Consider the following 23,126-nt stretch of genomic DNA (forward strand, 5'->3'; position numbering starts at 1 on the left):
AGAAAAGCCCTGCTGGATCAGACCAAGGCCCATCAAGTCCAGCAGTCTATTCACTCAGCGGCCAACCAGGCGCCTCTAGGAAGCCCACAAGCAAAACAACTGCAGCAGCACCATCCTGCCTGTTTTTCACAGTGGCTTGCAAGGGATTTCTTTTTGCTAACCTGCCCTCCCCAATATGCAAGCTCAGCTCTAAACCATGGTTTCATATTCCAAGCGTTAAATATGCACAATGGTTTAGCGGTGCTTGTCCGCGGCGTATTCCATCTGGCATTCCTATCAGATCATGGCTTGCAAGCGCAAGCCGGGGCTCTGGCTCGCTAGCGCTACTGCATGCCACAGATTGGCATGAGTTGTGCAAAGACCAGGTGTGTGCAAGCAGCGGGATGAGGGTTGAACCCTGGGGCAGTAGACTGGACCGTACCACTTGAGCCTGCAGGCGTGTGGGTGTGGGAAACTCAGCAAGTTAAAGGGAAAAAGAGGGGTTATTTTCCCGCGCCCTCTTTGTGGCGTTTTCGTACTTGTGGTGGTCCCTCTTGAGAATGTCTGCAGGCTAAAGAGGCGCAGTCTGTTCTATCACCCCATTCTCCAGTGTCCTCGGAGCAGGTCTGCGATGCCACTAGTTGGGAGCTGCAGCCTTGAAAACTGGGGGGATGGTTCCTCTTCCTTCCCTTTCTGATCACCTGGAAAGGCCACCTTCTGTTCTGTGATTAAATGGCAGCTTGTCAACCTGGGATGCATGAGTTATGATGCAGTCAGCTCTGTGCAGTAGGATCATAGAATCATCGAGTCCAAAGGGGCCATACAGGCCATTGAGTCCAACCCCCTGGTCAATGCAGGATCATCCTCAAGCATCCCTGACAAGTGTTTATCCAGCCTCTGCTTAAAGGCTGCCAGCGAGGGGGAGCTCACCACCTCCCTAGCTAGCTGATTCTACTGTTGAACTCTTACTGCAAAAATTTTTTTCCTAATATCCAGCTGGTACCTTTCAGCCCTAAATTTAAACCCATTATAGCGAGTCCTATCCTCTGCTGTCAACAGGAACAGCTCCCTGCCCTCCTCTAAGTGACAGTGCTTCAAATACTTAACGAGAGCAATCATGTCCCCCCCCTCAACCTCTTCTTCTCCAGACTGAATAATCCCAGCTCCCTCAGCCTTTCCTCGTAGGGCTCGGTCTCCAGGCCCCTGATTATCCTCGTCGCTCTCTTCTGTGCCCGCTCTATTCTGTCCACATCCTTTTTGAAATGAGGCCTCCAGATCTGCACACGATACTCCAGGTGTAGCCTGACCAATGCAGTAGGGTTTCTTCTTTTCCCCATTTTTTGGTTATATCTGGGGGGGAAGGCCCTTTTCCCTCTGTTGTGTTGTCCATAGCCAGCTGCTTTGAGAAATTTCTGGAGCAGCTGGATACAGATTTGAACATGTGCCTGCTTGTGCATTTCAGTCTTGATCTCCCTCTCTTCGGGGATGCCCAACCACAGCGCCAGCATCCAGGTATGAACCTTTTGGTCATCTCCCTATCTTGCTTTGATCGTGGCACCTTGATTCCTCCGACAGCCGGGAAAGGCACGGTCAGAAACGGCATATTTCTGCTCAAGTGCTTGGATGGGAAGCCTTAGGCCAGGGGCAGGAGCCAAGACTCTGAACTAGATGGCTATTTTACGTCCCAAGGCCGTTCTGATACTGTGCGATGCTTGTGCGTCAAGCAGACCCTGTTCCTTTATTGTCATCTGACTGCAGTCCAGCACTGCATGGTGTAGGGGTTAAGAGCAGTGGTTTGGAATGGTGGACTCTGATCTGGAGAACTGGATTAGTTTTCCCACTCCTACACATGAGGGTTGGAGGCTAATCTGATGAACTGGATTTATTTCCCCACTCCTCCACGTGGGCGGCGGAGGCTAATCTGGTAAACTGGATTTGTTTCCCCATTCCTACACACAAAGCCAGCTGGGTGACCTTGGGCTAGTCACGCTCTCTCAGCCCCACCTACCTCACAGGTGACTGTTGTGGGGAGGGGAAGGGAAGGTGAGTGTAAGCTGGTTTGATTCTCCCTTAAGTGGTAGAGAGGGGAAGGGAAGGTGAGTGTAAGCTGGTTTGATTCTCCCTTAAGTGGTAGAGAAAGTTCACATATCAAAACCAACTCTTCTTATTCTTCTTCATTGTTGGATGTTCTGGGAAGCCAAGAACTTCCCCTGTGTAGGTGGCAGGCCATCTTTGATTTGTCTTGCTGTTGGCCAGGGCAGGTGACCTGCAACTGTTGACGGCCAACGAACGGCAGGGTTTCTCCTGCTTTGCCGTAATTGCGGAGGGCCAGCCTTTAAAAAGTCATGATGTTTCACGCGGTGCTTTAAAAGTAAATTTCATTGTTTGATAAGAATGGTTTTTTTGTTTTTGTTTTTAATGATTATTTCGTGGCAAGACTGACATCAGAGTAAATGTGTTAGTCTTTAAGACGGTTTTGTGTTCGCCACAGCAAGCTAACACAGCTACATCTTTGAAATTAGATTTGCTGTAACTAGCGCTAATATCAAACCCGCTGATTAAAGGGTTTTGGTGGGGGGTTTTTGTGCTCTTCTGGTAGTTAATACTCTAAATTTAAGGTAAAGGTAGACCTCTGTGCAAACACCGGGTCATTCCTGAACCATGGGGTGACGTCACATCCCGATGTTTACTAGGCAGACTATGCGTACGGGGTGGTTTGCCGTTGCCTTCCCCAGTCATCTACACTTTACCCCTAGCAAGCTGGGTACTCATTTTACCGACCTCGTGAGGATGGAAGGCCGAGTCAACTTTGAGTCGGCTACTTGAAACCGACTTCAGTCGGGATCGAACTCAGGTCGTGAGCAGAGCTTGGACTGCAGTACAGCAGCTCTAAATTTACTTGACCAGCATTTGTCGGGCGAGTGGGCCAATCCCTTTGACCAACAAACGGCCAACCTTCTCCCCACCTTTTGTGAGTGGCCAACCTTTTCCTCTTCTCTTTGCAGCTGTGTGTGCAGAAGTTGAGGATTCTCATAGAAGACTCAGATCAGAACTGTGAGTTTGAGGCTTCATGGGAGGGGGTTTGCAACGTGCTCGTTCAAATGCTGGGCAGGACTGTGCTATAAACAAAAAGCTTATGCCGTTTTGCTGTTCACTGAAAGGAGTGCAGATCTATACACAGCTGATACCCACAAAGTATAACTCGGTTATAGAGCCTTGTTTGGTTCCCAGAGAAAAACAGACTGTAAATTTTTTCCCTGCAAAATCTAACTCAGAAATGTGGGGCGAATTAAAATCTTTCCTGAGTCCAAGGTTATCCCTGTTATCATCTAAGTATCTATTTCTCACATGTGTCATCGTTTTTCTAGGTAGGGGCAGCTGGTGGGGAGGAAAGCTGAAGACAGAAGGACAGATAAAGGTTTGCTGTTTGGTGGGAAGGAGTGAAGAAAGCAGGAAGAGTGGAGAGGCTGTGGGGGCCTTCGGGGATGGGAAAGAGGAAATAGTGGGGGAGGGGGAATTAGATGCCCCCTGCATGTCCTTGAGATATTTTCTGTGGGATAAATTTGAATTTTTGACCTTGGAAAATCTCTTTAAGAACAGGAGGGGATTTTGGCCATAACAGAGCTCATGAGAAAAACTTGTTCCTTGTTTAGTATTTTCAACAAAGACATATATAGTATGGTTTTTTTTAAGTAAGTATGTATATCTGAGGCAAACAGTTTGAAGCAGTCATTGGTAACAGTACTTTAAAAGGGCGAATTGGTTCTATTTATTAAGCGCCGCAGAAACCATGATGTGCAATGCTATTTGAAAGGAAGTAAACGAGAGAAGTCTTGAGAGGAGAATAAATTTGTTGACAGCTGCAAAGATATGCATAGCTGCAAACTGGAAAATATGGAGTCACTGCCAAGGTCAAAATCGGTTAGTAAAATCTGGTGGGACAAATTATCTAATTTGCACCCAATCGAGGGAATCTGCACTGAGCTCAGGCCTTGGACAGTTTTTCTTGTTAGCTTAACACACTACAGAACCCCCAGTCAGATCGGTTTAAGGCAAACTATCTGAGAGAGAGTTGTTTCTTGAGGCACAATGAAATTTTCGGCATTGTGTCTCTTGCCAACAGAATGAGAGAATTTCTTTGAGTTAATGATTTTGTTTAAAATAGAGTGTGACTCTTTATTAGGCTGGAAGGTAATAAGTTTGAACAGGTGCTAATTGATCCTACCAGTGCAGAAAAAATGCACGCAATAAAAACCAGATCTCCTAGCATTTCTCAAACTTCACTATGTTCATGAAGATTATGGAAGGTCAGGTTTTAGCTGATTGGCAGAATGCTATGTAAGATTTGGAAGTCCTGTACACAACTATCTGTCTCGCCAAAGATTTCTCTGTCTGGAATCCACCAACAGAAAGCCAGATTCGCCTCTTACATTGCACTTTTTATAGAAAAGGTGGCAGGAACAGAAACCCATCTTTTTAAACTTAACAGGTGATTAAAGAAAATTGGTCCCCAAGGGGATTATAAAGATAACTAACTGGCGGACTAAGAATACATCTTGGTAACTCTCATCAGATTCTCAAAGTAAGGTTATAAGGCTCAAAACAGCACCTGTCCACAACTAAAGAGCAATAAATCTGCTCTCTCTTCAACTAAGATAAATTATCAGGTTGACAGGCAGTCCGGTACTTTCCCGCTGAACCCTAAGAATACATAAATAACACAAATACCTCTGATTAGAACCATGAATACCTGACCCTAGAAAGCAATCTTGACGACTAAATCAACTTCTTATGCCTGCTCTAAATTTGTAGAATGGCGGCCTTCATTTATAATGTAGTCAGATTCTAAATTCCAAGGTGGAGTTTGCCCGTATGTGTTTTCAGTAGGTTGTAAATTGTATAGAATTAATGCAATTAGTTGTCCTTTGTCTCAAGGGTCGATAAATGATGGGCGAATCTAACCAGATTTTCCACTGTTGAAAAAGGGAGGAGGGGGTTCTTTTTGATCACTAAAAAGGCTGTGCTGGAGGTCAGCTGCCCTGTATGTTAAAAAGACACATGATGAGGGTTGTAGCAAGGGGGGAGGGAAATTGGGTAGGATTGAGCGGGGAAGCTGGCTGGATCCAACCCAATGTCTGTAACTTAAAAAAAAAAAATTGAAAAGATTATGTCACATATCTGCATTTCACCTTTTTTCCTACCTGCTTTTATTCTGCTGTCTGAGAAATCATTTTATGCTTCTGACAAAGTTGGCTCTTTGTGTCCCACGAATGCATTTGCGCTGTCAACCTGTAAGGTGTTGCAAGATGCTTTTTTTGTGTTCACCACCACTAGAACTCTTATTGTTCCCTCTCGCATCTGACATTCACTGATTGTCCCCTTATCTTTGTAGCATAAGGACCAGAAATGTGTCTGTACATACGAAACAGAAAAAACAGGGGTTCTTAAGCAGCTTGGAAGTCCTGCGTATTCTAATTCCCCTCTGGTTCACCGCATGGGCAATTAGCTTGAGAGAGAAAGAGAGGGCTGCAAATAAGAAATGGCCTTTGGAGAAAAGGGGTATTCTGGTAGGCAACGGAAACAGTTGATGTCAGGTTGCTGCAGAGCTTGCCAAAGACCCAGGCTCCCAATGTCCACTAATGAGTGTCCAAGTCTGCTTTCGGCTGTCAGCGCCTCTGTATAGATTTCAGTTAGATTTTTTATTAGTACAGCATATGCCAGTAAAACATTTGTCTCATCTCATCTATACATGAGATAAAAGATTACATAAATTTTAAAAAGACAATACCTGGTTACAATTCTTGACTAATATTTAAGAAACTAAAATTCACTAAATGTTAAAAGAAAAATAATTTTAAAAAATAATCTAGTTGCCATGACCCAACTTTAAGCAGCGGACTTAAATGCGACTGCTAATCAGATTTATGAATACGGCGAAGCCGTTAAAATATTCATATCGATTACAAAATAGAATTAAAAGATACAGTATCTAAAACTATGAGATATATAATTCTTAAATAGATAATTTAACTAAAAATCTCAGATTAAAGTAACATTCTGCATTTTAGGTTAGATTGCCAAGTCCCCACTTTGGCGGTTCTTGTATATTGCAGCTCAGAGTTTAGCTACCTGTTCATTGTCTGGGCTGACGCTTCCCACCGGAGATTCCTCAACCTCCCTTCCTTAGAGCTGTCCTTTGTTAGATTAAGGAGAGGGGAAATTAGCTTAAATCTTGCTTCCTCATAGAAAGAGCATCTGAAGAAAATGTGTGCCATAGACTCAGCTTTTGACTTTCAGCACCTCTGTATGTTGCCGGGCAAAAGCAAAGGTTCGCCTCGCAAAATGTCACCGTGTGTTGTGACTCTGCTCTGTTGTGTCTTCCTTCCCCAGTGAAGTATTTGGGACTGCTGGCAATGTCCAAAATCCTGAAGACTCACCCCAAATCTGTCCAGTCTCACAAAGATCTCATCCTCCAGTGCTTAGACGACAAGGACGAATCCATCCGCCTCCGCGCCTTAGACCTTCTCTACGGAATGGTGCGTTTGCCCCGTCATCATCCCAGCTGCGCGGATTACTTGCTTTGTTTGCCCCCCTTTGACTGGCCTCTGAACTGGAGTAGTAGCGTAGTGGTTAAGAGCGGTGGTTTGGAGCAGTGGATTCTGATCTGTATATGTATCTTTGTTTGTTTGTTTAGATAGGTAATGTTAAGTTAGACACTGGGATATATTACACTAGGGTGTGTTTGTTAGACAATTTTGTATTTGATATCATGTTATATTGGCATTAAAGGTTTTATATGAATTTTGTGGCTGTACTATGCGAATTGTGACAGTGATATATAGGGCATAGTAGGTGTATAGTTCAGATTCCTGGGACATGGCAGGCGAGGAAACTCTCTCGGTTGACATCTGCCTTGTGCCTGATTCATTTTGCAGGTGTCAAAGAAGAACCTAATGGAGATTGTGAAGAAGCTGATGATCCACGTGGACAAAGCTGAAGGGACGACCTACAGGGACGAGCTGCTGACCAAAATCATTGATATATGTAGCCAGTCCAATTACCAGTACATCACCAACTTTGAATGGTCCGTAGTCGTGGTCCTTGTGTGTGTGTGTGTGTGTGTGTGGGTCTGCTCAGGAGCCAAATAATTGATGCTTTAAACAGAGTCAGCGTGGTGTAGTGGTTAAGAGCGGTGGTTTGGAGCGGTGGACTCTAATCTGGAGAACCGGCTTTGATTCCCCAGTCCTCCACATGAGTGGCGGACTCTAATCTGGATGAACCGGGTTGGTTTCCCCACTCGTACAAATAAAGCCATCTGGGTGACTTTGGGCTAGTCACAGTTATCTCTCAGCCCCACCTACCTCACAAGGTGCCTGTTGTGGGGAGAAAAAGGGCAAGCGATTGTAAGCCGGTTTGATTCTCCTTAAAAAGGTAGAGAAATTCAGGGTATAAAAAACAACTCTTCTTCTTCATGCCTTGCTGTCCCATGTCTGGAGGTGCCCTCCTTGAAAATTCTCTAAGGGATAGAGGGGAAGGCTCCAGGAAAAGAAGAGTAAAAGGAGGAAGTGCAAAAGGGAGTAGCGGGGCTACTGGGGGTGGGGGGAGTTGTCTAGGGAAAAGAGGAAAGATCAAGGGGGGGGTAGAGATCTGTGGTGGGGGGGATAGAGATTCACATGGCCAGCAGGGTTCATATACTGATTGGAAACAACCAGCTTGCTTGGGAGGTGGTGAGCTCTCCTTTCCTGGAGGTTTTGAAGCAGAGGCTATGTGGGCATCTGTCAGCTATGCTAATTCTACGACCTTCGGCAGATCATGTGACTGAGGGCAACTTGGCCATCTTCTGAGCATGGCGTAGGAGGTAGGGGGGGAGATAATTTCCTGCATTGTGCAGGGGGTTGGACTTGATTACCCTGGTGGTCCCTTCCAACTCTATGATTCCCTGGAGGTTTTTAAGCAGAGGCTAGATGGCCATCTGTCAGCAATGCTGATTCTATGACCATAGGCAGATCATGAGAGGGAGGGCATCTTGGCCGTCTCCTGGGCATGGAGTAGGGGGTCACTGGGTGTGTGTGTGTGGGAGGTAGTTGTGAATTTCCTGCATTGTGCAGGGGGTTGGACTAGATGATCCCGGCGGTCCCTTCCAACGCTACGGTTCTATGAGGTCTTTGACTCTTGTAGGTCCCTCACCACCTTCCCTTGTCCACCAGTCTTCCTTGTCTTCTCTGCTCGCGTGACGCAGCCGTTTCCCTCATCTGCCCGCCTTGCAGGTACATCAGCATCCTGGTGGAGCTGACCCGGCTGGAGGGCACCCGCCATGGCCACCTCATCGCCTCCCAGATGCTGGACGTGGCCATCCGCGTGAAAGCCATCCGCAAGTTCGCCGTGTCGCAGATGGCGATGCTCCTGGACAACGCGCACCTGCTGGCCAGCAACACGCAGCGGAACGGGATCTGCGAGGTGCTGTATGCCGCTGCCTGGATATGCGGCGAGTTCTCTGAGTGAGTGCCTTGAGGGCCTGCGGCGATGGGAAAGGCTGACTCCAGCGTGGTGTAGTGGTTAAGAGCAGTAGTTTGGAGCGGTGGGCTCTGATCTGGAGAACCGGGTTTGATTCCCCCACTCCTCCACATGAGCGGCGGAGGCTAATCTGGTGAACCGGGGATGCTTTCTCCACTCTTACACACGAAGCCAGCGGGGTGACCTTGGGCTAGTCAGCTCTCTCAGCCCCACCTACCTCACAAGGTGTCTGTTGTGGGGAGGGGAAGGTGATTGTAAGCCGGTTTGATTCTTCCTTAAGTGGTAGAGAAAGTCGACATACAAAAACCAACTCCTCTTCTTCTTCTTCTCCTCCTTGTAGGGGAGGCCCCATGCATGGCCAGGGAGCCTGCTGTACAGCCTTCTTCCCTGCTTCTGAAGGTGGTTTAGCGCAGGGGTTCCCAACGGGGTGCCCGTGGGCTCCCGGGCGCCTACCGACACCTTTCCTGGTGCCCGCCAAGTGTTTTTAGAAAGTGGGAGGGGCTAGGTGGCGTGGGTACCCAATAGGGCTTCTGATTGACTTTGCAGATCAAAAGACATCCTGTTAAACAAAAAAAATGTTGAAATTCTGTCACAGTTATATGTAACCTTGCTCCCTGACATTTTGATGTTGGCTCTGTCTCCTGTAGCAGCCATTTTGTGGTGGGCTCCGCCTCATGCGGCAGCCATTTTGTGATTTCGCCCACTGCCCTGTGCCAGAATTCTAAAGGTGCCCGCAGGCTCAAAAAGGTTGGAGACCCCTGGTTTAGTGGGAAGTTAGCATCTGCTTAAATTCAAAGTTTGGATCAGCACTTTTGTGAGAGCTTTCAGCATTTGCTCTATCGGCAATTATGGGAGGTGTGGATGGAAGGGTACAGAAGTCCAGGGTACCCAAGCGACGTACTGTTGGGGTTGGCAGCAATACCCATTCTAATCTTGCTAGATTCGAATCCAGTAGCATCGTGTGTGTTTGTGTGTGTGTGTGTTAAGTGCTGTCAAGTTGCTTCCGCTCCCCGGCAGCCCTGTGAATCAGTGTCCTCCAAAACGTCCTGTCTTTAACAGCCTTGCTCAGGTCTTGCAGATTGAGGGCTGTGGCTTCCTTTATAGAGTCAATTCATCTTCTTGTTGGGTCTTCCTCTTCCCCTGCTGCCTTCCACTTTTCCTAGCATGATGGTCTTTTCCAGTGACTTTCCAGAAGCCAATTCTCATATTGTGACCAAAGTACGACAGCCTCAGTTTAGACATTTTAGCTTTTAAGGACAGTTCAGGCTTGATTTGTTCTAGAACCCACTTATTTGTTTTGGCAGTCTACAGTATCCGTAACACTCTCCTCCAACACCACATTTCAAAAGAGTCTACTTTCTTCCTATCAGCTTTCTTCATTGTCCAGCTTCCACACCCATACATAGTAATAGGGAATACGATGGCATGAATTAACTTGATCTTGGTGGCCAGGGACACATCTTTACACTCAAGAATCTTTTCTAGCTCCTTCATGGCTGCCCTTCCCAGTCTCAACCTCCTTCTGATTTCTTGGCTGCAGTCTCCCTTTTGGTTGATGATGGAGCCAAGGAATAGAAAGTCTTCAACAATTTCAATTTCCTCATTGTCAACCTTAAAGTTGTGTAATTCTCCTGTAGTCATTACTTTTGTCTTCTTGATGTTCAGCTGTAGTCCTGCTTTGGCACTTTCTCCTCTAACTTTCAGCAGTAGCATCTTACACTTAGCACCTTAGCACCTTGGGTATCAACAAGATTTTCAGGGTACATACCCCGAAAATCTTGTTGGTCTCTGACGTACTACTGGACTCAAATCTAGCTCTTCTCCTGCAGACCAATATGGGCTCCCCTCTGAAACATTCTGATCTTGCTTGTTTTCTTAAGAATGTGAAGGCTCAGAAGGTATTTGTACTTGGGGACCAATGATGGCTCTCAGTAGCCCATGCGGAAGAGGTATTCTGATGTGTGGTTTCATTTGTGGCATGTGCCCTTGTGCACGACCCCGGTTGTGCAGTCTGGGGCACTCCTGACCTCGCCGTCCTCTTCAGGCACCTGGAGGAGCCGCACCAGACCCTGGAAGCCATGCTGCGGCCGAAGGTCACCACCCTCCCAGGTCACATCCAAGCGGTCTACGTCCAAAACATGGTGAAGCTTTACGCCTCAATCCTGCACCAGAAGGAGCAAGCCGGGGAGAAGGAGGAGGCCCAGGAGGCCACCCAGATGATGGTCGAGCGCTTGCCTCAGTTCGTGCAAAGCGCCGACCTCGAAGTCCAAGAGCGGGTAATGAGTCCGTCCCGGAGCTTTCCGGACCAAAATGATCTTTAACGTGCATCTTTGGGGGGGGGGGGAGTCTTGTGTTGCAACTTTCTTTTCTCTTCTCTCCTCTCCTCAGGCGTCCTGCATCCTGCAGCTAATGAAATACATTCACAAGCTCCAGTTAAAGGAGGTGCCGGTGGCGGAGGAAGTGACCGCCTTGTTCGCCGGGGAACTCAACCCCGTGGCCCCCAAAGCACAGAAGAAAGTTCCAGTTCCGGAAGGGTGAGGTTCCCTCTGACCAGAATATTAGCTTTAGATCTCAGCTGTGTGGTACGGTTGCTCCAGGGCACATGTCAAAAGTCAAAAGCCACACCGGTGGGTGGATTGAAGTATCCTGATGACTTTGACTGGTTTTTTTTGGGGGGGGAAGGCAGTTTTCTAAACATTATGGCTGCAGGAACAAGCTTAGAAACGGGTGGGCAGAATCTGAGGAGAGATGCGGTCCTCCATGTCCTGTCCGTAGGCCTTCCAGAGGCCATCTAGTTTGATCACTGTAGTGGGCAGGGAGCTTCAAAGGTTGAGCTAGAAACTGAACTATAACAAAGGTGCACACTGTAAAATTCTTAAATACAGGGCCTGTATTACAGGCCCTGACCTGGATGGCCCAGGCTAGCCTGATCTCATCAGATCTCAGAAGCTAAGCAGGGTCAGCCCTGGTTAGTATTTGGATGGGAGACCACCAAGGAATACCAGGGTTGCTGTGCAGAGGAAGGCACTGGCAAACCACCTCTGTTAGTCTCTTGCCTTGAAAACCCCCAAAAAGGGGTCACCATAAGTCGGCTTCGACTTGACGGCACTTTACACACACACACACACACACACACACACACACTACAGGCTACCTATAAAATTATCTGTTAACAAAATTCTTATACACAGTTGATAATGCATTCAATTTAAATGACCATTACTGGACCATACGCATTAGGCCTTCCTCGGGAAGGAGGTGTGGCTCAGTGGTAGAGCATCGGCTTGGCATGCCGAAGGTGCCAGGTTCAATCCCCGGCATCCCCAGTTAAAGGGACTGGCGAGTTGGTGATGTGAAAGACCCCTGCCTGAGACCCCGGAGAGCCAGTGCCGGTCTGAGTAGACAATACTGACTTTGATGGACCAAGGGTCTGATTCAGTAGAAGGCAGCTTCATGTGTTCATGTGGTCATGAATACAGAAACTTATTAAAAACACATCCGGAAATGTGCCTTATGAGGTATTTTTATCTAATATCTTGGGTGGCTTGATGTAGACTCGTGGGCCTTGCCGCTTGGACAGTCATTCACACCATCTGGTACAGAATTAACAAATGTTTCCGGATGTGCGTACATCAACCCGTGATGCTCGATGGGACCCAAGGTCCGATAGGCTGTGAGCTGTTCTGGTGAACTTAAAGACCGCTTTGCTGCTGCTTGGGTTGCCCACCCTGACGCCGAGGCGTTCTCGCTTCTACAGCTTGGACCTCGACGCCTGGATCAACGAGGCGCCTTCCGACAGCGAGTCCGAAGACGAGAAGCCCAGGACGATCTTCCATGACGAGGAGCAGAGGCATTCGCGGCACCGGCAGCCCGAGATGGACGAGGAGGAGCTGGCCCGGGTAGGCGGGCTGCCCGCGAGTGGCCATAATGGCGGCTCCGACCCTTTCACAGGCAGCCCTTAAGCCACCAGGGTGCCGTGCAAACTGGAGAGGGGCCTCGGCTCAGAGGCTGGGCCACGGGGCTCGCCTGAGGAAGGTCCCAGGTTCCATCTTTGTAGCTTGCAATTAGAAGGGTCTTGAGAGCCAGTGTGGTGTAGGGTTAAGAGCGGTGGTTTGGAGTGGTGGACTCTGATCTGGAGACCCGGTTTTGATTCCCCACTCCTCCACATGAAGCCAGCTGGGTGACCTTGGGCTAGTCACCGCTCTCTTAGAGCTCTCTCACGCCCACCTACCTCACAGGGTGTCTGTTGTGGGGAAGGGAAGGTGACTGTAAGTGGTTGAGAAAGTCGGTGTATAAAAACCAACCTTAAGCCACCAGGGCGCTGGTCAAAGTGGGGAGGGGCCGCGGCTGAGAGGCAGGGCCACGGGACTCGCATGCGGATGGTCCCAGGTTCCATCTTCGTAGCTTGCAATTAGAACAGTCTTGTTGGGGAAGACCTTTTCCTGGGTGGGAGACCCTGGAGAGCTGCTGCCCGTCAGCAGAGGGTCCAGCGCCGGATCGACCAATGGTCTGACTCTGTAAGGCAGCTTAGAATAATAGAATGTTAGAGTTGGAAGGGACCACAAGGGGCATCTAGTCCAACCCCCTGCACAGTGCAGGAAATTCACAACTAACTCCCCCACTCCACTCCCAGAAGATGGCCAAGATGCCCTCCCTCTCATGATCTGCCTAAGGTCATAGAATCAGCATTGCTGACAGATGGCCATCTAGCCTCTGCTTAACAATCAGGGAAGGAGTGCTTACCACCTCCTGCGGAAGCCTGTTCCGCTGAGAAACTGCTCTAACTGTTAGAAAATTCTTCCCAATGTCTAGACGGAAACTCTTTTGATTTAATTTCAACCCCGTTGGTTCCGGTCCGACCTTCTGGGGCAACGGAAAACAACTCGGCACCCTCCTCTATATGACAGCCCTTCAAGTACTTGAAGAGATTTATCATAGTCTTCTCTTCAGGCTAAACATACCCAGCTCCTTCAACCTTACCTAATAGGACTTGGTCTCCAGATCCCTCATGTTGTAGTGTGACTTGTTGCGTTAGTCTACATCTGTGTCCCCCCCCCCCCTCAAATCCACTTGGCCTTTTGAGACAGTCCCAGCATTTTTAAGAGACTGAGACTGGCCGCTTTAATGTATGCAGTGAGCTCGGTCTATTTCCCTTTTGGCTGTGCCATCAGCCTCCTGGCCTCCTTCCTACTTGTTTGGCATGGGGGGGGGGGGCATCTGGATAGGGTTTCTTAAAATGTAGACAAATAGAGAGTGCAAGACAATTCCGCTAATCCTGCTTGGAATCTCTCTCTTTCCTTCCTCAAGCGTCGAGAAGTCCGGAAGCAGGAGCAAGCGAACAACCCGTTTTACATCAAGAGTTCTCCTTCCCCACAGAAAGTAAGTGTTGTCTTGACAGACCTGCCCATCAGTAAAATGGTTAGAAAATTAGTACAGAAACAGGCTGATAACAATGTACTTTTGTCATTACATATTGTTATCAGCCTGTTTCTGTACTAATTTTCTAACAGGTAATGGTGCAGAGGTGTTGATTTTTGATTGCATCAGTAAAATTGGGCTGGGCCCCCACGCCTTCCATGGCCGAGTTACAAGTTTTGATGCTTTCGTGGGCAGGGGTCTTAGATAATAATTTAACGGCTATATTTTTTCAGTCGAGGATTGTTCTGTCTTGCTGCCGAGCATGGTCAGTGTTTATACATAAATTCTCCTCTTCTCTCCCCCTCCCCGGTGTTATCCAGCGGTACCAAGATGCCCCTGGTGTTGAGCACATACCTGTGGTTCAGATTGACCTCTCTGTTCCCCTAAAAGTTCCTGGTAAGAGCATCCCTTATCCAGCCTGTTGTCAATGTTACAGCTCCTCTAGAATGTGGGGTGGTGCTTTGTGGAAATCAGGGGGTGGGGCTCTCAGCCCTCCCTTCAGTTCTGACGAGCAAAGCAAAGGGAAATGGGACACAATTGGGAGTGCAGGATATCTGTACAAATCTATGTAAAAATCTATGGTGAGACCACACGAGGAACACAGAACATAAAAAAGGACATGCTGGATCAGACCAAGGTCCATCAAGTCCTGCAGTCGGTTCACACAGTAGCCAACCAGGTGCCTCCAGGAAGCCCACAAACACTGTGCAGTTCTGGTCACCATCACCTGTGGTGATGGCTGCCAACTTGGAAGGCTTTAAGAGGGGAGTGGACATGTTCATGGACGAGAGGGGTATTCATGGCTACTAATAAAAATGGCTACTAGTCATGATGCATGCCTATTCTCTCCAGGATCAGAGGAGCACGCCTATTATGTTAGGTGCTGTGGAACGCAGGCAGGATGCTGCTGCTGCAGTCTTGTTTGTGGGCTTCCTAGAGGCACCTGGTTGACCGCTGTGTGAACAGACTGCTGGACTTGGACCTTGGTCTGATCCAGCAGGGCAGATTGATAGAAGGCAGAATAAGTTCCTTCTTCGTCTGAGGCCAGGGTGTACACCTTCTCCCTCCCCCTTTACTTCCTGCAGGCATGCCGGTGTCCGACCAGTACGTGAAGCTGGAGGAGGAGCGGCGGCACCAGCAGAAGCTGGAGAAGGACAAGAAGAAGAAGAAGCAGAAGAAAGAGAAGCGGGGGGGCAAGCACCGGGGCCACAGCTCCCTCAACATGGAGAGCGACGAGGACATCGCCCCCGCCCAGCACGTGGACATCATCACCGAGGAGATGCCAGAGGTGAGCCCCCAGGGCGGGCCCAGCTGGGAGCCATTCCCTGATGGACCCGCAAGGCGTTGAGGCATCCTGCCGGCTTCCATGGGAGGGGGAAGTTATAGATTCATAGAGTCGGAAGGGGCCACACAGGCCATCTAGTCCAACCCCCTGCTCAAATGCAGGATCAGCCTAGAGCATCCCTGTCAAGTGCTTGTCCAGCCTCTGCTTAAAGACTGCCTGTGAGGGATAGCTCACCACCTCCCTAGGCAGCTGATTCCGCTGTCAAACAACTCTCACTGTAAAAAAGGTTTTCTTAATATCCAGTGGGTACCTTTCCACCTGCAGTTTAAACCCATTATTGCGAGTCCTCTCCTCTGCTGCCAACAGGAACAGCTCCCTGCCCTTCTCTAAGTGACAGCCCTTCAAATACTTAAAAGAGAGCGATCATGTCCCCCCCTCAACTTCCTCTTCTCCAGACTGTACATTTCCCAACTCCCTCAGCCTTTCCTCATAGGGCTTGGTCTCCAGGCCCCTAATCATCCTCGTTGCTCTCCTCTGCACCCGCTCCATTTTTTCCACATACTTTTTGAACTGAGACCTCCAGAACTGCACACAATACTCCAGGTGCGGCCTGAACAGTACAGAGGGACTCTGACATCTTGCGATTTGGATGTTATGCCTTTGTTGATGCACCCCAAAATCGCATTAGCTTTTTTTGTTGCCGCATCACACTAACTGCTCATATTTAACTTACGGTCCACCCAGACCCCAAGATCTTGTTCATACACACTGCTACCAGTGTGGCCTTAAGGACTTTGGGGCTCTATCCAGCACGAGACGACTTTCCCCTAACGCAAGAGATGCTCACAGAGTCAGGGGAAGGATCCTTGTGCTGGAGGGAAGCGTTGCTGCTCGCAGAACAGAGGGGCAGGATCCAACCCCCTAATGTTACACCCACCTGAGCCAATAACCTAAAGAAGTGCTTTGCGGCACGGGGAGGATGCTTAGAACTACCAGCCCAGTCCTGGAGAGCTTTTCCGGCTGTAATTGCTCATTCTGGCTTCTGGAGAGCCAGTGTGGTGTAGTGGTTAAGAGCGGTGGAATCTAATCTGGAGAACTGGGTTTGATTCCCCACTCCTGTACATGAAGCCAGCTGGGTGACCTTGGGCTAGTCACAGTTCTCTCTGAACTCTCTCAGCCCCACCTACCTTACAGGGTGTTTTTTGCGGGAAGGTGATTGTAAGCTGGTTCCCGGGAAGGGGAAGGGAAGGTGATTGTAAGCCAGTTTGATTCTTCCTTAAGTGGTAGAGAAAGTCAGCATATATAAGCCAAATCTTCTTTTTCTTCTTCACCGAACCCTACTGGCCATCAAGAAAGGTGGCGATGTTGTAGCATCAGCTCTTGATTTAGGGTTTGGAAAGGATACCGCTTTATCTGTTTTATCCTCCTCGTTTGTTTGCGGTTTTCTAATCTAAAAAAGTTCCTGCAGGAATGGGGGGTGGGGGAGAGGGGGTGGCCTGTTGCCTTTTTGTTTCGGCATTGACCTCTCCCCTCCCTTTGACATGCCTCTTCTGGACCTTCTGCTTCCAGAACGCCCTGCCCAGTGACGAGGATGACAAAGACCCCAACGACCCCTACAAAGCGCTGGACATAGACCTGGACAAGTAAGTGCCCAGCTGTGCTGTCTTGTCGTAATTGAATAGACAGGTCAGAAAATCCTGGGGCTTTTGCCTCTATACGGGAAGGAGTTCGAGTCCTCGTCCTACAGTCCACCGCTAGCTCTCGGCTTCCACTGATACTGTCATTTCATGTTCAAGAAGGAGAATCGTCAGTCTCAGGACTTCTGTTTATTTCATTGGGGTCGGCGTTAAAAGCTACGAATTGGCAGACTGTGCTGGGAACCTGCATTATTATTATTTATTTTATTAACACAATTTGTACCCCCCAATTCACAGTAGTCCTCTTTCTTTGAGAGCGAGAGGTTTGCGCTGTGCCTGAGATGAATTGTGATCTTAGGCTGGAAGGGTAATCTCAGCTAAGGCTCAGAGTTGCAACTTCAGTGGCATAAGGAAAGAGTCTGCGGCTCAGTGTTAGAGCGCCTGCAAGCCACTGCCGTCGGAGTGAGCCGTGAGGGGTTGCAGCTCAGTGGTATGGCATCCGCTTTGCACGCAGAAAGTCCCAGGTTTAATCTCCTGTAAAATTTATTCTGTGATGTGAAAGTCCTCTGGCCTGAGACCCTGGAGAGCCGCTACCAATCTGAGTAGGCAATACTGACCCTGATGGACCGGTTCGGTCCAAGGCAGCTTTGTGTGTCCCTGTAAGCAATCCTGTGCTTGGTGGGCCAGGGGCCAGACTCTGTCTGGGGCAGTTTTGTGAGTTGCTGAACTGGAAGAGCTGCAGTCTTACTTCCCTGCAGGGCTCTTACGTTCTTACGTGCTAGGAGAACCTTGGGAATTATCAGGGGATTGATAGTTCCTCATTGCACACCTGTGTGCCTTCCCGGTGCACATGGCTACCACAGGTGGTGGCAGGCGAGGCGGTGGGTTTCCGTGTCGTACCTTCCACGAGCCATCACCGGGTCCTCTCGAACATTTCTCTCTCTCTTTCTCCTCTTTCCATCCCTGTGCCGTTGTTGCATTCTGTCATCTTTTTTTCTTTACCCTTTCTCTCTCTTTCTGTGTCTCACACCCAGTCTGGTTTCAGGGAGGCCCGGCAGGTAAGAGGATCTCAAGTATCTAGACTTGTGGAAGGTTGGCTGCTTCTGTCACGCTGTAAACCACAACAGGGCCACTGTGATCCAGGTGCCAACAAGAGACTCTCTTACGATTCTGCAAGTCAAGCCCCGAAGGTTACCACCTGCAAAATGCTGGCCCCATGATCATTTGCACATGAGCACAAGAATGGTTTGGCAGCCTCAATTTTTTTTTTAAGGTCTGTGTTTAGCATGCCCTACTTGGTTGCCTGGTCGCTTACAGCCAAGCTGGCTTCATCACGGGTGACCAGGGGGAAAGAAACAAGCTCACGCTACGAGCAGGCTGGGTGCATCTGAAGCCACTGTAGAACGAAAGATCCGCAGAATTGTTTGATCTGGGGGTCCCTGACCCTGTTGAGCTTTACAGTGCTTGGCTGCTTTTTCTCCCAATTCCCCTTTCCCAAGTGAGATTAAAAGTCTTGCAGGCGGGAGCAAAATTGGCGGCTGTTCCACGGTTATCGTAGTCCGCTTGGCAAGCCACAGAATTGGCAGGGACCAAAGGATGTTCTTGCTGCAGACTTTTCTCTCTCTCCCTTGTTTAGCGCGCTCACTCCCCTGCAGGCAGCAAGAGGGAGGTGGTAGAACTTTTTGCCTTTCCTCTAAATGCTGTTTCTTTGGCGTGTTCAGTTGTCGAAAGAAAAGTCATTGGAAAACAGGATTGGGGGGGATCTATTCAGAAAAAACCCTTCCTCCCTCTTCTACGTTGCTCCTCTCTACTTGCCAGGAAAAAAACCTGTTTGATCTATAAATGGGGCTTTTTTTCCTGCTGCCCTTTCGAGTGATTTGAAATGGTCTCGGCGGCTGGGCTGGGACCAGTTTAGGCCAAGGGGTGCTGGCTTTGAAGTGCTGTTTGCAGCCCAGGAGGGGGGTTCCCGCGTGCCTCTTGAGAAGTGTGCAGCTCGCGGCTTCTCCCAGGTAGCCCGTCCCCTCTTTCTCTTTGAAAAGGCCTTTAGCCGACAGCGAGAAGCTCCCCGTTCAGAGGCACAGGAACACCGACGGCCTCAAGTCTCCGCAAGATGCAGAAGTTCCTGCCATGGAGAAGAAGAGCAAGAAGCCGAAGAAGAAAGAAAAAAAGCACAGAGAGAAAGAGAGGGAGAAAGAGAAGAGGAAAGAGCGGGAGAAGAAAGCAGAGGAGGAGGACAAAAAGGTGACTACCCCCCCCCCCAAATTCTGGGCACAGTAGGTTAAAAATAGACATAAATTCTACTGTAAATATACGGATTTAGACAAATCTACAATGTACAAGCAGCCCTGTTCTAAGAGCATGGGGAATAAGATGGGACGGGGTTAGAGGCCATGGTTCTCAACCTTTTTTGCTCCATTCCCCCCATTTCACCATTGTTCAGAATATAAATCTCCCCTTCCCAAGGTAGTCTAACTCAAAAAAACAAACTACAGTTTTACAGATTGTATATTATCTACAGGACAACACACTTGGCTGAATACTGGTCCCAATTCCCCCCTGGAACCCTAAAATTCCCCCCTGGGGGGGAATTCCCCCCTTGTTGAGAACCCCTGGGTTAGAGGCTCTGTGGTGTAGTGGTTAAGAGCAGTGGTTTGAAGCGGTGGACTCTGATCTGGAGAACGGGGTTTGATTCTCCACTCCTCCACATGAGTGGCGGACGCTAATCTGGTGAACTCGATTTGTTTCCCCACTCCTACACATGAAGCCAGCTGGATGAACTTGGGCTAGTCACAGCTCTCTTAGAGCTCTCAGCCCCACCTACCTCACAAGGTGTCTGTTGGGGAGGGGAGGGAAGGGAAGGAGATTGATTCTTCCTTAAGTGGTAGAGAAAATCAGCATATAAAAAAACTTCTTTTTCTTACAATGGTGTATTTTCATCAGCCACTAACACTCCCCGGATGACCCTTGGTCTACTAATGTGCTCTCTCGGCCTAACCTGGTTTTGGTGAACTGGATTTGTTTCCCCACTCCTCCACATGTAGCCAGCTGGGTGACCTTGGGCTAGTCACACTCTCTCAGCATCACCTACCTCACAGGGTGTCTGTTGTGGGGAGGGGGAGGGAAGGAGATTGTAAGCCGCTTTGATTCTTCCTTAAGTGGAAGAAAAAGTCGGCATATAAAAACCAACTCTTCTTTGTCTTAATTCTAGAGTTTTTAGGGTTAGGTTTTTCCCCCATTTCCATTGTTAGCTATAGTAACAGAATGCCTGTAAACATATACCGTATTTTTCGCTCCATAGGACGCAACGCTCCATAAGACGCACCTAGTTTTTAGAGGAGGAAAACAAGAAAAAATCTTGTTTTCCTCCTCTAAAAACGCGGGCAGGGAGCGGGCGCGCCAAGCGCTCAGAGCGGGCGGGGAGGAGGCGGGCGGGCGCTCCAAGAGCTCAGAGCGAGCTGGGAGGAGCCGGGCGGGAGAGGCGCGCCAAGCGCTCAGAGCGGGCGGGGAGGAGGCGGGCGGGCGCGCCAAGCCGCCCCCCCTCCGCTTCCCAGCTGGGAGGCGAGCAAGCGCACAGAGTGGGCTGGGCGGGCGCACAGAGCCGGCTGGGCGCGCTGGAACGGCGCGAGGCAGCTTTCCCCGGCTGCCTCCCAGCGCGCCCAGCCAGCTCTGTGCGCACATTCGCTCTATAAGACGCACCCACATTTCCCCTCACTTTTGAGAAGGAAAAAAGTGCGTCTTATGGAGTGAAAAATACGGTAAATGTCCTGGGGGGGGGAATGGGCCTTTTGATGACCTCATGGGGAGACCCAGCTAGAGTGACTGCTGGGATGTGGGATACAGAAGGCTGTGAACCGCTGATCCGGTGGACTGAGAACAAACTTAAAGCCACGGGAATGCTTGCAAAGAGTTGCAATTAATTACTGGTGCTTTTTTTTTTAATGGCTTGTTTGTAGCCCGACGACATGGACTCAAAGCAACGGGAATCCATGCAGAGAGCTGCAGTTAATTACTGGTGTTTTTTTTTTTTAATGGCTTGTTTGTAGCCCGACGACATGGACTTCTGGCTTTCGGATGCTCCACCCCCTGCGGCAGCAATGGAGGTAGAGGTGAGTCAGCACGGATAGTACGGCCGAAGCTCTGAGAGTCATCCAGAGACCCCAGTGGTCCTGAGATTGTATGCCATGGCGGTATACCTGCTGGGTGCTCTCAGCCTGGACAGGTTGAAAACGGCATAGCTGGTCCAAGCGAGAGCTCTGAGGTAGAGGCATTTGGAGTCTTTGGCCAGGGGCTCCTTAATGGGGCGTATGCAGCTGGCTGCCCTAGGAGATTTCTGACAGCGTCCGCGGAGGTTTTTCTACCTCCTCGCTGTTTCTGCCTCCACTGTCTAGGGGGGTGTCCTGCCCTTCCCCATCCCCAAGGAAAGGGCTGCCCCACAGCCGGAAAAGTGGGACTGTGTTGTGATCCACGGGGTTTACTTCTTTCCCAAATGTGCCGCCTTGAAATTGCCTCTTCAGAGCAAGCCAGAGTTGAGTGTGGACTTGGCAGAACCCAGAGGGCTGGAGGAAGCCAAGAAGGAGGGCCACGAGGAAGAGGCAGAGGAGGAAGCCGAAGGAAAGGTGAGCCCAGGAACTGTGGTTGTGATCCCGGACAACGAAGCCGCAAGGTTTGCCAGTCCGCCTCCCAGCAGAGGTCCCTCATGGGTAACCTCTGATAAAGACGTTCCCCTCTGGAAACAGGAACATTGTCTTGGGAATCTTGCAAAGCTATTGGATTCAGGCTGCTTTTAGCCGAAAGTGCAAGTGATGCGTAGCAACAATGACAGGGGAGCTAACAAATGCTAAGTCTTGAGAGCCAGCTTGGTATAGTGGTTAGGAGCGGCGGACCCTAATCTGGAGAACCAGGTTCGATTCCTCGCTCCTCCACATGAGCGGTGGATTCTAATCTGGTTAACTGGGTTTGATTCCTCGTTCATCCACACGAGCAGCAGATTCCAATCTGGAGAGCTACGCTGGTCAGTGACTGTATTTAATAAATCTAAGAGAGCCTGGTTTGATTCCCCACTCCTCTGCATGAGTGGCGGACTCTGATGTGGAGTACTGGGTTCGATTCCTCCCTCCTCCAAATGGAACAGTGGCCTCTAATATGGAGAGCCAGGTTTGATTCTCCACTCCTCCACATTAAGCCTGCTGGGTGTCCTTGGGCTGGTCACCATTCTCTCTGAACTTTCTCAGTCCCACCTACCTCACAAGGTGTCTGTGCAAGGGAGGAAAGGAAGGTGATTGTAAGCCGCCTTGAGATTTTTTAAAGGTAGAGAAAAAGTGGGGTATAAAATCCAACTCTTCTTCTTCTGGATAGCTGTGGAAGGATGATGGCAGGCCGTTGTGGCCATCTCTAAGGGTGGGGTGTGTGCATGCCACCCCTCGTGTCTCGCGACTGGGCTGGAAACGAGATTCCATGTCGTTGACTCTCGGTTCCCCTGGGCCCAGTAGAAATCCTCCAAGCACAAGAAGAAGAAGCATAAAAAGGAGGAGAAGTCCAAGGACAAAAAGAAGTCCAAAAAGCACCACGGAGAGGAGCTGCTGCAGAAGGAGTCCGTTCAGAATGGGACCCTGGAGGATGAGCCGCTGCCGGTGAGGAGCTTGCTAGGGGTGGGGGGTGGGAATGGCATGTCTTTGGTGGGCCTTGGAGTCCAGACCAGTTCATCCGATGCTGCATATGCACCGTGCTGGCCCCACCTAGCAGAGAACCGCTGCAGAGGGACGGAACAGTCACCCCGCCACCTTGGGATTTGAGAAGCTTGGGGCTTGAAAAGGGATTTGGGTTGAATAAACGTAACAATTTTTGTTGAAAACGGAGTCATGAATTTTTGATGGTTTAAATCATGGGTATCAAACTCAATTGTTGCGAGGGCTGGATATGACATAAATGCCACTTGGTCAGGCCAGGCCGTGCCTCGCCAGCCCAGATGGAGGGGGGGTGGGGTAGCTGCCTTGGCTGGGTCACGGGCTGGAGTAGTGGTGTAGTGGTTAAGAGCAGTGGTTTGGAGCCAGCATAGTGTAGTGGTTAAGAGCGGTGGTTTGGAGCAGTGGACTCTGATCTGGAGAAACGGGTTTGATTCCCCACTCCTCCAAATGAGACTAATCTCCAGGCTGGCTTCCCCACTCCTCTGCACGAAGCCAGCTGGGTGACCTTGGGCTAGTCACACAGCTCTCTTAGAGCTCTCTCAGCCCCACCTACCTCACAGGGTGCCTGTTGTAGGGAAGGGAAGGTGATTGTAAGCTGGTTTGAGTCTC

At 49.5% G+C, this 23,126-nt stretch overlaps 1 protein-coding gene across 1 annotated transcript in view; it reads left to right on the forward strand.

Annotated features, from left to right (window-relative positions):
* Window positions 1-23,126, forward strand: part of AP3D1 (adaptor related protein complex 3 subunit delta 1) — a 69,054-nt gene that overhangs the window by 38,339 nt on the left and 7,589 nt on the right. Inside the window, exons 10-25 of the mRNA XM_056844616.1 lie at window positions 1,442-1,491; window positions 2,985-3,033; window positions 6,370-6,515; window positions 6,915-7,063; window positions 8,247-8,477; window positions 10,538-10,769; window positions 10,882-11,027; window positions 12,251-12,392; window positions 13,801-13,872; window positions 14,232-14,307; window positions 14,997-15,199; window positions 16,766-16,839; window positions 18,873-19,074; window positions 20,877-20,939; window positions 21,348-21,449; window positions 22,323-22,463. Coding sequence (XP_056700594.1) covers window positions 1,442-1,491; window positions 2,985-3,033; window positions 6,370-6,515; window positions 6,915-7,063; window positions 8,247-8,477; window positions 10,538-10,769; window positions 10,882-11,027; window positions 12,251-12,392; window positions 13,801-13,872; window positions 14,232-14,307; window positions 14,997-15,199; window positions 16,766-16,839; window positions 18,873-19,074; window positions 20,877-20,939; window positions 21,348-21,449; window positions 22,323-22,463 — 2,078 coding nt within the window. The remainder of the gene's footprint in view (window positions 1-1,441; window positions 1,492-2,984; window positions 3,034-6,369; window positions 6,516-6,914; window positions 7,064-8,246; window positions 8,478-10,537; window positions 10,770-10,881; window positions 11,028-12,250; window positions 12,393-13,800; window positions 13,873-14,231; window positions 14,308-14,996; window positions 15,200-16,765; window positions 16,840-18,872; window positions 19,075-20,876; window positions 20,940-21,347; window positions 21,450-22,322; window positions 22,464-23,126) is intronic.

The sequence above is a fragment of the Euleptes europaea genome, chromosome 2, assembly GCF_029931775.1.
Source record: "Euleptes europaea isolate rEulEur1 chromosome 2, rEulEur1.hap1, whole genome shotgun sequence".
Classification (NCBI taxonomy): domain Eukaryota; kingdom Metazoa; phylum Chordata; class Lepidosauria; order Squamata; family Sphaerodactylidae; genus Euleptes; species Euleptes europaea.